The 13,036-nt window shown below is 49.9% G+C and overlaps 1 protein-coding gene and 1 long non-coding RNA gene across 4 annotated transcripts in view; both read left to right on the plus strand.

The window, feature by feature from the left end:
• The window catches only part of KCNAB1 (potassium voltage-gated channel subfamily A regulatory beta subunit 1), a 62,219-nt gene extending 53,115 nt beyond the window's left edge, over positions 1-9,104 (plus strand). For all 3 annotated transcript variants that reach the window (XM_051781874.1, XM_051781875.1, XM_051781876.1), the window contains exons 9-14: positions 3,641-3,726; positions 4,229-4,349; positions 5,085-5,179; positions 6,364-6,484; positions 7,077-7,165; positions 7,707-9,104. In XM_051781874.1, the coding sequence (XP_051637834.1) occupies positions 3,641-3,726; positions 4,229-4,349; positions 5,085-5,179; positions 6,364-6,484; positions 7,077-7,165; positions 7,707-7,796 (602 nt within the window). In that variant the 3' untranslated portion in view covers positions 7,797-9,104. The remainder of the gene's footprint in view (positions 1-3,640; positions 3,727-4,228; positions 4,350-5,084; positions 5,180-6,363; positions 6,485-7,076; positions 7,166-7,706) is intronic.
• Positions 9,105-10,665: 1,561 nt separating this feature from the next.
• Positions 10,666-12,525, plus strand: LOC127468605 (uncharacterized). Its single transcript, XR_007903610.1, has 2 exons — positions 10,666-11,070; positions 11,177-12,525. It is a non-coding gene; the product is annotated as an uncharacterized LOC127468605 (long non-coding RNA).
• Positions 12,526-13,036: the final 511 nt, after the last annotated feature.

The raw sequence follows: 13,036 nt of genomic DNA on the forward strand, positions 1-13,036 counted from the left end.
CCCAGCTAAACACACAGAGCAGGAGGAAAGACTTGCAGGCTGCAGGAGCTGCCGTGGAGGGCACTTGGAAATCAAACAAACCTGGAGCTTGACAGGCCCCCTGCAAGCTCCTGGCTCCATGTAGGAGTTGTGACACCCATTTCCTAGGGAAGATGGGGCTGTGGGCCCTGGCACAGCCCGTGGGTGCCAGTCAGAGCCAGCAGCTGAGGCTCAGGGACCGGCCTGAGATTTGAGGAGCAGTGTGGATTCCTCAGGCCTGGGAGCTGAGGAGCAGTGTGGATTCCTCAGGCCTGGGAGCTGAGGAGCAGTGTGGATTCCTCAGGCCTGGGAGCTGAGGAGCAGTGTGGATTCCTCAGGTCTGGGAGCTGAGGAGCAGTGTGGATTCCTCAGGCCTGGGAGCTGAGGAGCAGTGTGGATTCCTCAGACCTGGGAGCTGAGGAGCAGTGTGGATTCCTCAGGTCTGGGAGCTGAGGAGCAGTGTGGATTCCTCAGACCTGGGAGCTGAGGAGCAGTGTGGATTCCTCAGGCCTGGGAGCTGAGGAGCAGTGTGGATTCCTCAGGCCTGGGAGCTGAGGAGCAGTGTGGATTCCTCAGGCCTGGGAGCTGAGGAGCAGTGTGGATTCCTCAGGCCTGGGAGCTGAGGAGCAGTGTGGATTCCTCAGGCCTGGGAGCTGAGGAGCAGTGTGGATTCCTCAGCTGCTGCTGAGGCCGAGCACATGGCACGTTGTGTCCAGGAGGGAGGAGTGACCTCTGTGCTCAGTCAGTGTCACAGGCAGCAGGATGTGTTCCCAGCTGATCCCGGCGTTGGCAGCGCTGGGGATGCTGCGGATCCCGCCGGCAGCGCGGCCTTGGCAGCCGGGCACGGGCTGTGGAACCTGGTGAGACCGGGGCAGGGTGAAAAAAGGGACATTTTTATTATGAATGGCACGGTGGAGACTCTTCCCATGTTCTTCCTGCTTTTTTTGTGGTTCACCTACTAAGCCACTTCTATCCCAGAGCATCTGCTGAACCATCTGGTGGTGCTGCTCTCCCCGTGCAGGGAGAGCTGTGCTGCCTTCCCCAGGCACACAGCCCTGCTCCAGCACCATACATGCCTGTGCTTTTCCCACAAGGAAGTCATGGAGTGGTGTGGGTTGGAAAGGACCTTAAAGTTCATCTCATTCCAACCCCTCTGCCGTGGGCAGGGACACCTTCCACCAGACCAGGCTGCTCCAAGTCCTGTCCAACCTGAAGGTCTGATCCCCCAGCTGGGCAGGCAGATGCTTTTTCTTCATCCCAAGTGGCTTTTCCAGCAGTGCAGCTCCAGCTGGGGGGAAGGAGGGTCCCTGGGGTCCTGTTGTCACAGGACCCCACAGCACATCCAGCACCCACAGCCCTGGAATGCAGGGAGGGAAGGTGACAACATTCCTACCAGGGAACTTCAAGCTACTTCAAAGTTGTTATTATTATGCTGCCAGGGACTGTTTTCTGGGATTTGAAACATTTATTTATATCTAAAAAAAAAAAAAATCTCCTGTTCCTAAATGGTACCATTTGGGCATCCAGCTGGCAGGCCAAGAGATCCAGGGATGTGCTATTCCCACATCCCATCCCCATGGGAGCGGGCTCTGTAAACAAGAAGGTACATATATTTTCTGAGTTGACTTGGGTTTTTCTTGAAAGGAGTAGAGGTGGGAGAAATGAAAACAACCAGGGGCTGAGATGTGTAAGAGGCGTATGACGAAATGTTTGTCAAGGCTCCCAAATGGTGGCAGGGCAAAAATAGAAAACTAAGCCCAGGGAGAAGCTGGTGCTGACAGGGAGGGAGCAAGGGAGGGGAGGATCACTTACAGGCTGAGACTGAGGAAGGTAGCAAGTGGAAAACAATTTTTAATTCAATATTCAGACGAGGCAGCTGGAAATAGCTCGTTTGGGGTATCCTGGAGCCCTGGACACCTGGTCAGGTGGAAGGTGTCCCTGCCCACAGCAGGGGTTGGAATGAGATGGTCTTTGAGGTCCCTTCCAACCCCAATCAGTCTACGATTCTATATTTACACTTCAGTGAAATGAGTTTGTTTTGGAAGGAAACAGAAGTTTCCTTTATGTCTCAGTGGTGCCTTTAACGTTGTTTGGGATTTTTATTTCCTTTTCCTGATTCCTTCAGATCGGTGGATTAGTGTTTGGGTTTAAGCCAGGTCTCTGTGTCAAACAAAGCCCAGCCCTCCAGGCTCTAAATGGAGATTTCCCCACCCTGAGCTGCCCGTGGCTGCCTGCAGCAGGATCTCACACAAGGCCCAGGCTGGCAGTGTAATCTCCTTGCTGCCAAGATCCTTCTCTTTTCTTCCCTAAGTAGGACGAGAATCCTGATGGTGTAAAGGGGAGCTCGTCTTGATCTCGAGACAGCGGTGCCTGGAGTCCTTATCCAAGGGAGAGCACAGGGATTTACAGGCATGTCAGGCTCCTCCAGGCAGCCCCACGTCCCCCCAGAGGGTTTGTGATGGGTCAGAGGTAATGGTGGAGGTGGAGAGCACCAGTTCCTTCCCACTTTCCCATAGGAAGAGCACAGGGAGACGTGGCAGCGCCTGCTGACCATGAGGTGCCTGGTGTGGCACGGGCAGCAGTGACCAAGAACTGTTTCCTTTTGCTTCTCAGAGTGAGTTAAGCCCAGTTTTGCCAGTTCAGATGCTGTGGTTGGTGGTCAGGGCAGTGCCTGTGCCCGCAGCACTGCTTGACTCCCAAGGGCAGTGGGAGAGCCCAGCCAGAAACAGGGATTTTACTGTGGCCAGGGCAGTTAATTCTGGCTTGGGGCTGCTTGTGGGAACTGTGCCAGAGGGTTAGATGGGGTATTGGGAAGGAATTCCTCCCTGTGAGGGGGGTGAGGCCCTGGCACAGGTTGCCCAGAGAAGCTGTGGCTGCCCCATCCCTGGAAGTGTCCCAGGCCAGGTTGGACAGGGCTTGGAGCAACCTGGGCTAGGGGAGGGTGTCCCTGCCCACGGCATGGGGTGGGACTGGATGGGCTTTAAGGTCCCTCCCAACTCAAACCATCCTGTAATTCCATGAAACTAAGCTTTATGGTGGGCTTCCCCCCACCCCCAAGAAGGCAGGGCTGCTCAGCAGAGGTCGGAGGGAGGAAATCAAAGCTCCTGTCCTGGTGTGCAGCCTTGCAAGCTTCCAGCTTCCCAAAGAACAACGAGGACCATGTCACTGCTGCATCAGGAGCTGTGCTGGGCTTTGCAGAGCTGACACACGAGGCTGACAGGGCCCTTGGTGAAGTGGGGTTCAGCCACCCAGTTTTGCAACTTTACTCCCCCTACCCCAGTATTCCTGGTAAAATCAAGCAGACCCAGATATATGGTTTTAGTAAACAAATGTTAAAACAAATTGAATTTATCCTCTAGTTTATTTTTCCACTGTGCTGCCCCCTTGTGCTAAATTTTAAAAGAAATACTCTCCTGAGGTGCTGGTAGGCAAGATATCAATATTTGCACTGAAAATGCTTTTTCATCCATGCTCGAGCAAAAGAAAAGAGCAGAATTGTTGTTCAGTGCAAACTGCTCAGGACAGTCAGCATTCTTGGAATTCGTGAGTGGATTTGGGAGGATTTGGTGCTGGAAACGTGGCCTCTGGGCACTTCTCATACTCCTTTCCTTCCCTCCTGCAGAAATTGTGCGGGCGATGACGCACGTGATCAACCAGGGCATGGCCATGTACTGGGGCACGTCCCGCTGGAGCGCCATGGAGATCATGGTAAGGCACCCCTAGGGAAGCCTTGGCACTGGGTGGTGCTCTGGGGCTGCTGGAGTTTCACTCCATCCAGCACCTTTCCACTTCAAATAATTTAAGAACCTGTTCCAGAATGAGCCCGGTGTTGATCAGGAGAAGATGGGCTGAGCTGGGGGTTTGGGTGTCTGGGCTGGTTTAATTGGGTTTCTGTCATTTTGGTTTGATGGAATTCCAGGGGAATTCAAGGTATCTTCAGGTTTGATATCTGTGCTCGTGGCCAACCTGGTCTAGTGGGAGGTGTCCCTGCCCATGGCAGGGGGTGGAACAATATGAGCTTTGAGGTCCCTCCCAGTCCAAACCAGTCTGGGATTCCGAGATTCCAGGAGCATCCTGCTGGTCCCTCTTCTCCTTGCTAAAGGGAAGACTTGAGTTGGTTGTCTCTGTACACTCAAGGAGTGTTGGCTGGTGTGTCCTGCAGGACACTTCCATGTAATGAAGTGCTTTCCTGCTGCTTTCTCCCCCCCAGGAAGCCTACTCTGTGGCCAGGCAGTTCAACATGATCCCACCCGTGTGTGAACAAGCAGAATATCATCTGTTCCAGAGAGAGAAAGTAGAGGTTCAGCTGCCAGAGCTATATCACAAAATTGGTGAGTCTGAGGCTGCTGTGCCTTTTGGCTCGTGCATCCCCAGAAAGAGAGAGAGCAGGGACCTGGGGCTCCAGGTGGGAACAGCACACAGACAGGTGTCTTCCTAAAGACCTGAAAGAAAAACCAGTTCACTGTGGCTCTGGTAAAGAAGTATTACTCAATATTATATATTAATATAGTATATTAAGAAATATATTAATTATTAATTACCATGACTGTTTCTTACTCTCTGAGACTTGTGTGGCCCATGAAAGTGCCATCCCTCCCCTGTATCCAAAGCCACCAATACCTCCTTGTGCCTCTCCCAGGCATCTGAGGAGCAGGGGTTGGGAGCTGGTCCCTGCCAGCAGGAAGGATGTGATGGTGGAAGGCAGAGGAGGTGCCTGGTCAGGAATTCAGGTGCTTCACTGCTGCAGGAGCCGGGATGGGGCTGGAGGCTCCTGAAAAAGGCTTCTTGGATGATTAAGGCAGTCAGTGTCTTCCAGGGAGATGCTGCTGATGCATTAAGGAGTAATAATTATTTTATTTTTTAATTATATTAATTATCTGAATAAATACTCAAGGGCAACAGCAGCATCTCCCTGGAAGACATTGACTGAACGTTGCTGCCAGTGGCAATTGAAACAAGCAGAAGTTGTTTTGCTTTTATTTCATTTTTTAACTGAAAGTCCTGCTTTTGGCACAGCTCTGATCTCTCCCACTCCCCTGAAACGCCCTCCTCTGTTCTCTCTGCAGGGGTGGGAGCAATGACGTGGTCCCCGCTGGCCTGTGGGATCATCTCAGGGAAATACGGCAACGGGGTCCCAGAGAGCTCAAGGGCTTCCCTCAAGGTATCTTTGGGGCATGTTTGAGATGTGCTGCTTTGTGAGGGCAGGGAAATAACCAAGGGAAAAGAAGGCTGGGCTGGGTATCGATGGATCCGCTCGGTTTCTCTGGCAACCACTCTTCAAGTGCAGGAGAATCTGGGTTAGAACAGTGCTGGGGTTCCCCACACAGAGCTGGGGCTGAGAGGGGCTGGGGCAGGAGGGGGGGCTGCAGGATGCTGGGTGCTGTCACACCCAGGGGGTCTGTGGTGCTCAATGCTCCTCACTGACACCAGTCATGGAACCATGAACGTTGCAAAAGATCATTGAAATCTCCACAATTATCCTGATTTTATCCTTTTTGGGGGCTACAGGGTCTCCTCCCTTATTGTGGCACAGGCACATGATTTAATGGTTTGAAAGATCACAGAGCACTAAAATGTCATGGATTTGGGTAAAAACCCAACTAAAATGGGATCTGGGCCTCTGTACCAGCTGAGCAAAAGCCAGCACTGCCTGGCAGTACCAGCAGAGTGACAGGGGTCCCTGAGTTGGGTTTGCTCAGTTTGGTGCTTTTTAAAGGAAATGGGCTATTTCATTGCTTTTTTTTTTTTTTTTTTCAAACCAAAATGTATTATTAACTCTTGGTAAAGGCTATTGGAGAAGGTGGATGGTGAGAGGGGTCCAAATTAAATTGCTGAGAGTGCAGCAGAACCAACCTCCAAGTCTGGAACTGGGAGAACTGAAATCCCACTTTGCTTTAATTAATGTTCTAATCTTGAACTGTAAAATCTCCAACAAGATCAGATATTCCCTCACAATTTTTTTTTGGAGGGGTTTGGGTCAAAATCTTCTCAAGCTGACCAATATTTCCCTTTTTTTTTTTCCTCTGCTCTGTGATGGGATTCAATGGTCCAAAAAGAAAAGTTAGGAGGTTACAGGTTCTGGAGCGAGTCCGTCAGCTGCATAAAGCTGAGGTGACATAGATCCAGGGACATTCTGGTCCTGTCCTAATTGCTTTGGGTAGCAAAACTTTGTGTCATTCAGCCCCCACGACCTTCTGGGTTGGACAGGGTTTTTCAAGTGCTGTTACACATATAGATATATATATATATATATATGTATAGATTATGCCTGTAATTATAAATGGGCTTGAAGTGCCCGTTTTGGAAGATGAAAGCTGGCAGTAACGCAGTGTGCTTGGCCTGCAGTGCTACCAGTGGCTGAAGGAGAAGATCATCAGCGAGGAGGGCAGGAAGCAGCAGGGGAAGCTGAAGGACCTGTCGCCCATCGCCGAGCGCCTCGGCTGCACCCTGCCCCAGCTGGCTGTCGGTGGGTCTGGGCTGGGGGCACCCTGGGGGGCTCTGGGGCTGCTCCTCTCCTCTGTGCAGGCAGCAGGGACGGGTTGGTGAAGGGCACTGCAGGAAAAGATGTGTCGTCTTTCGAACAGGCCAAAGGGTGGCTTGGGCTGGGCCTGCAGCTAGAGATGGGTTTGTTATTTAAATGCTTCAAGGATTATTTATCCTGGAACGGTTTGGGTTGGAAGGGAGCGTAAAGATCAGTCAGTTCCACCCCCTGCCATGGGCAGGGACACCTTCTATTATTCCAGGTTGCTCCAAGCCCCGTCCAACCTGGCCTTTGACACTTCCAGGGACGGGGCAACCACAGCTTCTCTGGGCAACAATTACATGAAATAAGATTGTTTCCAGCACCAGCATGAGCCTGTGATTGCCAGAGTATTTAGGGCCTCCTCAGGGGTCCAACATGCCTGTTTCCCTGCTCCTTCCCCACAGTTCAGCACCTTGGGCCCACAGACACAAGAGAACGATGTGGTTTTCAAACAGAGGTTCTGTCAAACTTCAGGCTCTGGAGCAAGGCCATGTCACTCCACCTCGTTCCTGACCTTGTTGTGCCTTTATTCCAGCATGGTGCCTGAGGAATGAGGGTGTGAGCTCTGTCCTTCTGGGATCTTCCAACCCGGAGCAGCTGATAGAGAACCTCGGAGCCATCCAGGTAAGTGCAGGTGGTGGTGGCCCCTCCATGGGGATTAGCTCTGCTCAGCTCCCTGAGGGTAACACCCCCACACCTCAGCACCCTCCTTCTCTTCATTTAGTGTTAGTACTTGGTATTTTGTCTTGCAATTCTATTTATTCACCTTAATTAGGCAAATCTATGGTGTCACTAGCAGGTTTAATGTATCTGAAAGGGACAGGGACCCGATTCCAGGACATGTTGTGATGGATTCTGTGCTATCACATGTCACCTGCACCCACCTTAATTAATCTCTGTAGTTTGCCACAATCAGCCTCCTCTCCTTCTGCTGTCCTTCCACTGCAGCCCAGCAATACTCCACATATCGAGTTCAGAGGCATTGCCATGATTCTCTCATTGAGTAAAGACATTCCAGCGGTTCCTCCTTTATTGGGAGAGAGTTATTAGAGGAATGTTTAATATCTGTCACGCAAAAAAAACCCCAGAGGAAATGTTATTTGATAAAATCTGGGTTTAAATTTAGAACAACCTTGATTAAACACGGGCTTCCTTCTACCCTCAGGTCCTTCCAAAGATGACATCCCACATCGTGAATGAAATAGATAATATTCTGGGCAACAAGCCCTACAGCAAGAAGGACTACAGATCCTAATGCAATGCATGAGCTCCCTGGACTGCATGGTTTCCAAGTGCTCTGTACAGCAGTACAGCCCCGAGTTAATCTCTGGTCATGAGAATCATTCAGCACCTGCTGCTCGGTGTCTCCTGTCACTGGACCCTTCGAGATGTGTGCTCTTGCTACTAATCTGCAGTGAAATCTAAAAGCACAGTTGATCTCTCTTCTAACCGAGAATAATCTCGTATTTTCTTACCTTCGACCGAATTCATTAATTTTTACTTTCCTCTTTTGCACCTCATGCTTGTGCTGTGAAAAACACTTGTAAAGCAAAAAAAAAAAAAAAATTAATAATTTATAACCTTCAGGTACTTGGTAATTAAAGAAGGATGTACAGATCTATTTTTTCAATGAAGAAAAGCCAGATACAACTTCAGGTTTTAATAAAACCACGTTTGGGAAATCTCAACTATAAAGTTTCTTCAGGTTAACAGATGGAAGGGGCAAGCTCAGACTTTGTTTGCTTTTATATGCTGAATATAAGCTTTAGGTTTTGTTTGTAGTTGAATAAAAGCTGTAAGACAGAGAATTAGTTAGAACTTAGATAGTTCAGCTCCTAACTGTACAGTTATTCCAGCTGTGGAGTGCTCCTGGGAAACATCCCTGAGCAGTGTTAGGAAACCCAGCCTCGCATGTCAGGTTACTGAACCAACAGCTCTCTGCAAAATTCTACTTCTCCATAAACCTTAAACCAAGAAAGCCATGATTAAATATTGGGTTTTGCATATATAGAAACCTGCCTCTACTTCTGCCTGCTTGTAGACAGAGCTACTGCAAATTTCAATATTCAGGAGCTTTTATGGATATAGACACTTATAAATATATATATATAACTGCTGAGAAACTCCCAGGAAAAATCAGGTACGTATTTTGAAAGGCTACATCTGCTTTATTTTGGAATCGGGGATAAGTAAATGCATAGACTCATTTTAAACAGATTTTTGTGAGCATTTACAGGAGTTGATAGCAAGGATGTACATATTAATTTGCCCAGCTGAAGAACCACGTTGTACTTTCCCGTGGATTTGCTCTGTATGACTCCTATGATTTCAGTCTGTATTTCTCATGTCCTTCCTGGGACACAGCTCTGTACAGTATTTGTAGGACCCTTGTACTTTAGTCCCCAAGCCCAGGGCTCACCTGGGCCAGGTGAGCAGCCCCCAGGGCTGAGTTGTCTCCTCCTGTATTCGAAGCTGTGGTCTGTGTAAATGACTCCTGCCGTATATGAGACCTGCAGTCCGATGGATCCTGCTTGGACACAATAAAAGCAATTTGTGCATCTAATTTATCCCTGCAGACTGTTACTGACAGCGAGAGCTGCTCAGAGCCAGCAGTGCTGGACGTGGAAGGGGGTGTGTGTTGTTCCACAGGGAGACTCTCCTGCTGTCCCCAGGAGGGGCGAGGGCCGGTGACACGGAGCAGGGACACGTGGGACCTGGGCTGGCTGCACACCTGGGACAGAGGTACCTCTGGAATCTATCCCTGGGGCAGACACCAGTCCTGGGTAATGCTGGGATGGCCTTGGGCTGAGGGAGGGCAGGGTTAGGTGGGATACTGCGGAGAAATCCTTCCCTGGGAGGGTGGGGAGGCCCTGGCACAGGTTGCCCAGAGAAGCTGTGGCTGCCCCAGCCCTGGGAGTGTCCAAGGCCAGGTTGGACAGGGCTTGGAGCATCCTTGTCCAGTGGAAGGTGTCCCTGCCCATGGCAGGGGGTGGGACTAGATGGGCTTTAAGGTCCCTCCAACCCAAACCATCCCATGGTTTTGGCCTGCAATAAACACCCGGACATGCTCCTGACAGGTCCCTGAAATCCCAGGGCAGTGTCCTAACGTCGCGACGGAAAGCTCTAGACACCTCAATATGAGAATCCAGGAACTTCGTTTATTGTAGATTGACAGTAGCTTAATATACACTCTATAATAGGTTCATGAATATTACAGAAATCAGGCTCATTATTGGTGCTCGGTTAGGTGGTGATATCATCTTAACTGCTTCCCACTGTTTACACAGGTGGCTCGTTAAGTGCCTTTGTTTTGGTAATGCCTAGCTCTGTTTCTCAGCTCAATTTAGGATACCCAAGGACACTGCCGCTTTCTCATGGCCCTGCTATCTCAGACTTTCTCATGGGCCTAGTCAGACTGCGTCTTATACTTTAGCAGCTCATCCATAGCCTTAGCCATGTTCATATGTCCTCGCATTTCTAACCAATCCACTACAAATTCCCCCGTTTTTATTTCGTGCCAACAATGCTTTCTTTGTCGTAGTATTTAGACGTCTAGTAATACAAGAAAAGGCAACACGAGCTATTACTAAGATTACAATAACTGTCAATATCCATTGTATAACTTAGAGCCCATTCAGAATAAGGAATCACTATGGTTCAACAGAATCACGTTAAACATCTCTAAAATCTTGATACCGGCAGAAAGTATTTTTAAGTTTACACATTCACACATTCATGTAGCTTTTTTCTTTCACACAACATTCAGGTGGCCACCTCAGACACACTCCTCAATCACACACACATTTTCAAGTGGTCATTGGCTGTGCACTTCTTGTCAGTTTCATAATTCAAAGGAAATTTATGGCATAGCCGCCATCAGCAATCTGCAAATCCTGCATAACTCTCCATGTAAAAGAGAAATACAGCAAGAAAGAACAGAATATTATCTTGGAAATCTTCAACGCTTCTTATAGAGCAATGATATTTTATCATAAAGGCAATAAAGCTACTTTTGCAGGGGGAAGACTATATCCCCTTCTGTCTCATCGTTCCGTCTCCAAATCTTCTACCTGCACCCTGCCCCTGGGGGAAACAGCCAAATTTCATGGCAAACTATAGGAAATTCTTAACAACCTTCTGCAATATGCAAAAGCTAAGCACGGATGTCGCGTTATTTCTAATCTTACTTCAAAGGATTTTTCGTCAGTCTCCCTTTCTGTTTTTGAAGAAAACATTTGAGAATGCCATGAGCACACTGCATGCTTAACACCTATTGCTGTAAAAACAATGCAATCTTATTTGATTTATAAGTTGGGATATTGTTAATTTTAAGTTGTTTTTTCTCTTTTCCCTTTTTTCCGTGTTTTACCGTCTTTGCCTCCCCCCACGCTCCTCATTGCCGAAGGACGAAGGAGGGGAAGGAGGGGCTGGGCTCACCCAGAGAGATCAGCAGAAGGAACTTAATCACAGGGTCTGCTTAAGAAAAGACAAAAACATAGGAGAGGGAGAGAACAGCTGCAAACAGGCACGTTTCAGAGAAGGGGTGATTGGTGTAACGGGGAAAAAGAGAAACAGCTTCCCCCTCCCCCGACTGCACCCCCCAATGTTTTTGCTACCGTCATTAACTCTAGGAAGAGGAGCAGCACCAGGGAAAAACCACTCGCTGCAAAGAAGGGAAGGGGAACGCACACCCCCCGGGACCATGGCTGTCAGCAGTGCGGGGGACACAGAGCCCCCCCGCCGCGCCCGGGGCCGCCGGCGTGCACGCACTCGGGCGCACCGCTCCGAGCCGGGGCCGCGCACCGCTCCGAGCGATATCACCGGCCCCCGGCTCTGCGGCATCCGGGAGCGCTCCGAGCCGGGGACACGCAGGCGGCGCGACCACCGCCACTGCCCCGCTGCCCGGCGCAAGCACCCAGCGCCATGAACACAGCCACAAATGTGCAGCGCAGTCCCGCTGCACAGTTCAGATGAAAAGCTGGAAGTGTCTTAAGGTGGAACTCAGTCATAGTGTTCGTAAAGTTCGTCCCTGGTCCATCAGCAGTACTTTCACGCTGCAGCTGTCGTCTCCGATCGTCCTGGATATGCACTGCCGAGACGCCGGCACCGCGTTCATGTTGGCGGGGCCGCTCCGTTGTTTCCGGCCCCGTTCCGTGATCTCTGGTCCCGCTCCGGCTCCCTTCAACTCCGCTCGACTCCCTTTTTACACGATTTCTCCGTATGATGGTATCCAGTAGCATCCTAATGTCCTCAGACTGTGCTTTAATGCCTTTGACTGTTCCAGATAACAATCGCCAAATTGTAAGGAGGGAAGCAGCAACTTTTTCTCCCTTACAGGCAGCAGTAAAGAGTTTATCACTAAGTTCTTTCCAAGTAGAGATAGTAAAGGCAGTTACAGTGTTCGCTTCATATCCCTGGCCCTTACATGAAAGCAGCATCTGCCGCAAAGCCAGTTCGTCTTAACTCCCCGCTTTCCCAGAAAGCATTGGAGCAATGATAGTGCCGCCTGTCCCTCTATTACCTAAAAAACGTGTTACCACGCTTTGTGCAGCCCTTACCACGAGACTTTGCGGCTTTGTCGGCGGGCCTCCTTCTTCAGGAGTCGTCCCGGGCGCCGGGCCCTGGAAGCACGGAACTTAACTCTTTCGCCGTCCGAAATCCCCGAAAGGGAGGCGTCCGGCGGCGGCAAGTTGAGCTCTTTTTCGTCCAGCCCTTTCGCCTTCTTGTGCTGCACGGCAAGACCGACAAAAACTCCTACGTCCGACCACGGCTGCGAGAACCCGACTTGGCTCTCGGGAGTCCGACTTGACTCCAACCCAGGAGATCCGACTTGACCTCCTAGGGACCCCCACTTGGTCCCTGTCCACGGGCGCCAGTATAACGTCGCGACGGAAAGCTCTAGACACCTCAATATGAGAATCCAGGAACTTCGTTTATTGTAGATTGACAGTAGCTTAATATACACTCTATAATAGGTTCATGAATATTACAGAAATCAGGCTCATTATTGGTGCTCGGTTAGGTGGTGATATCATCTTAACTGCTTCCCACTGTTTACACAGGTGGCTCGTTAAGTGCCTTTGTTTTGGTAATGCCTAGCTCTGTTTCTCAGCTCAATTTAGGATACCCAAGGACACTGCCGCTTTCTCATGGCCCTGCTATCTCAGACTTTCTCATGGGCCTAGTCAGACTGCGTCTTATACTTTAGCAGCTCATCCATAGCCTTAGCCATGTTCATATGTCCTCGCATTTCTAACCAATCCACTACAGTGTCCCAGCCTCTCCAAGGGGACACTGGCCAGTCCCAGCCACCTCCCCATGTACCTTCCCCTGCCCTGGAAACGTCCCACAGCTCTGCATTATCAGCTGTGAAAGTTAACTAATGTTCATTGTTACAAAGGCTTCGACCAGCACACAGTTAACAGCTTTATTAATTTAAGAGAATTATCTTCCCAGTAGCAGACTAATTTCCCTCCCTCTGGAGGTACAATTTAA

The sequence above is a fragment of the Manacus candei genome, unplaced genomic scaffold, assembly GCF_025592945.1.
Source record: "Manacus candei isolate 608988 ecotype Guabito, Panama unplaced genomic scaffold, ASM2559294v1 h1tg000015l, whole genome shotgun sequence".
In the NCBI taxonomy this organism is placed as follows: Eukaryota; Metazoa; Chordata; class Aves; order Passeriformes; family Pipridae; genus Manacus; species Manacus candei.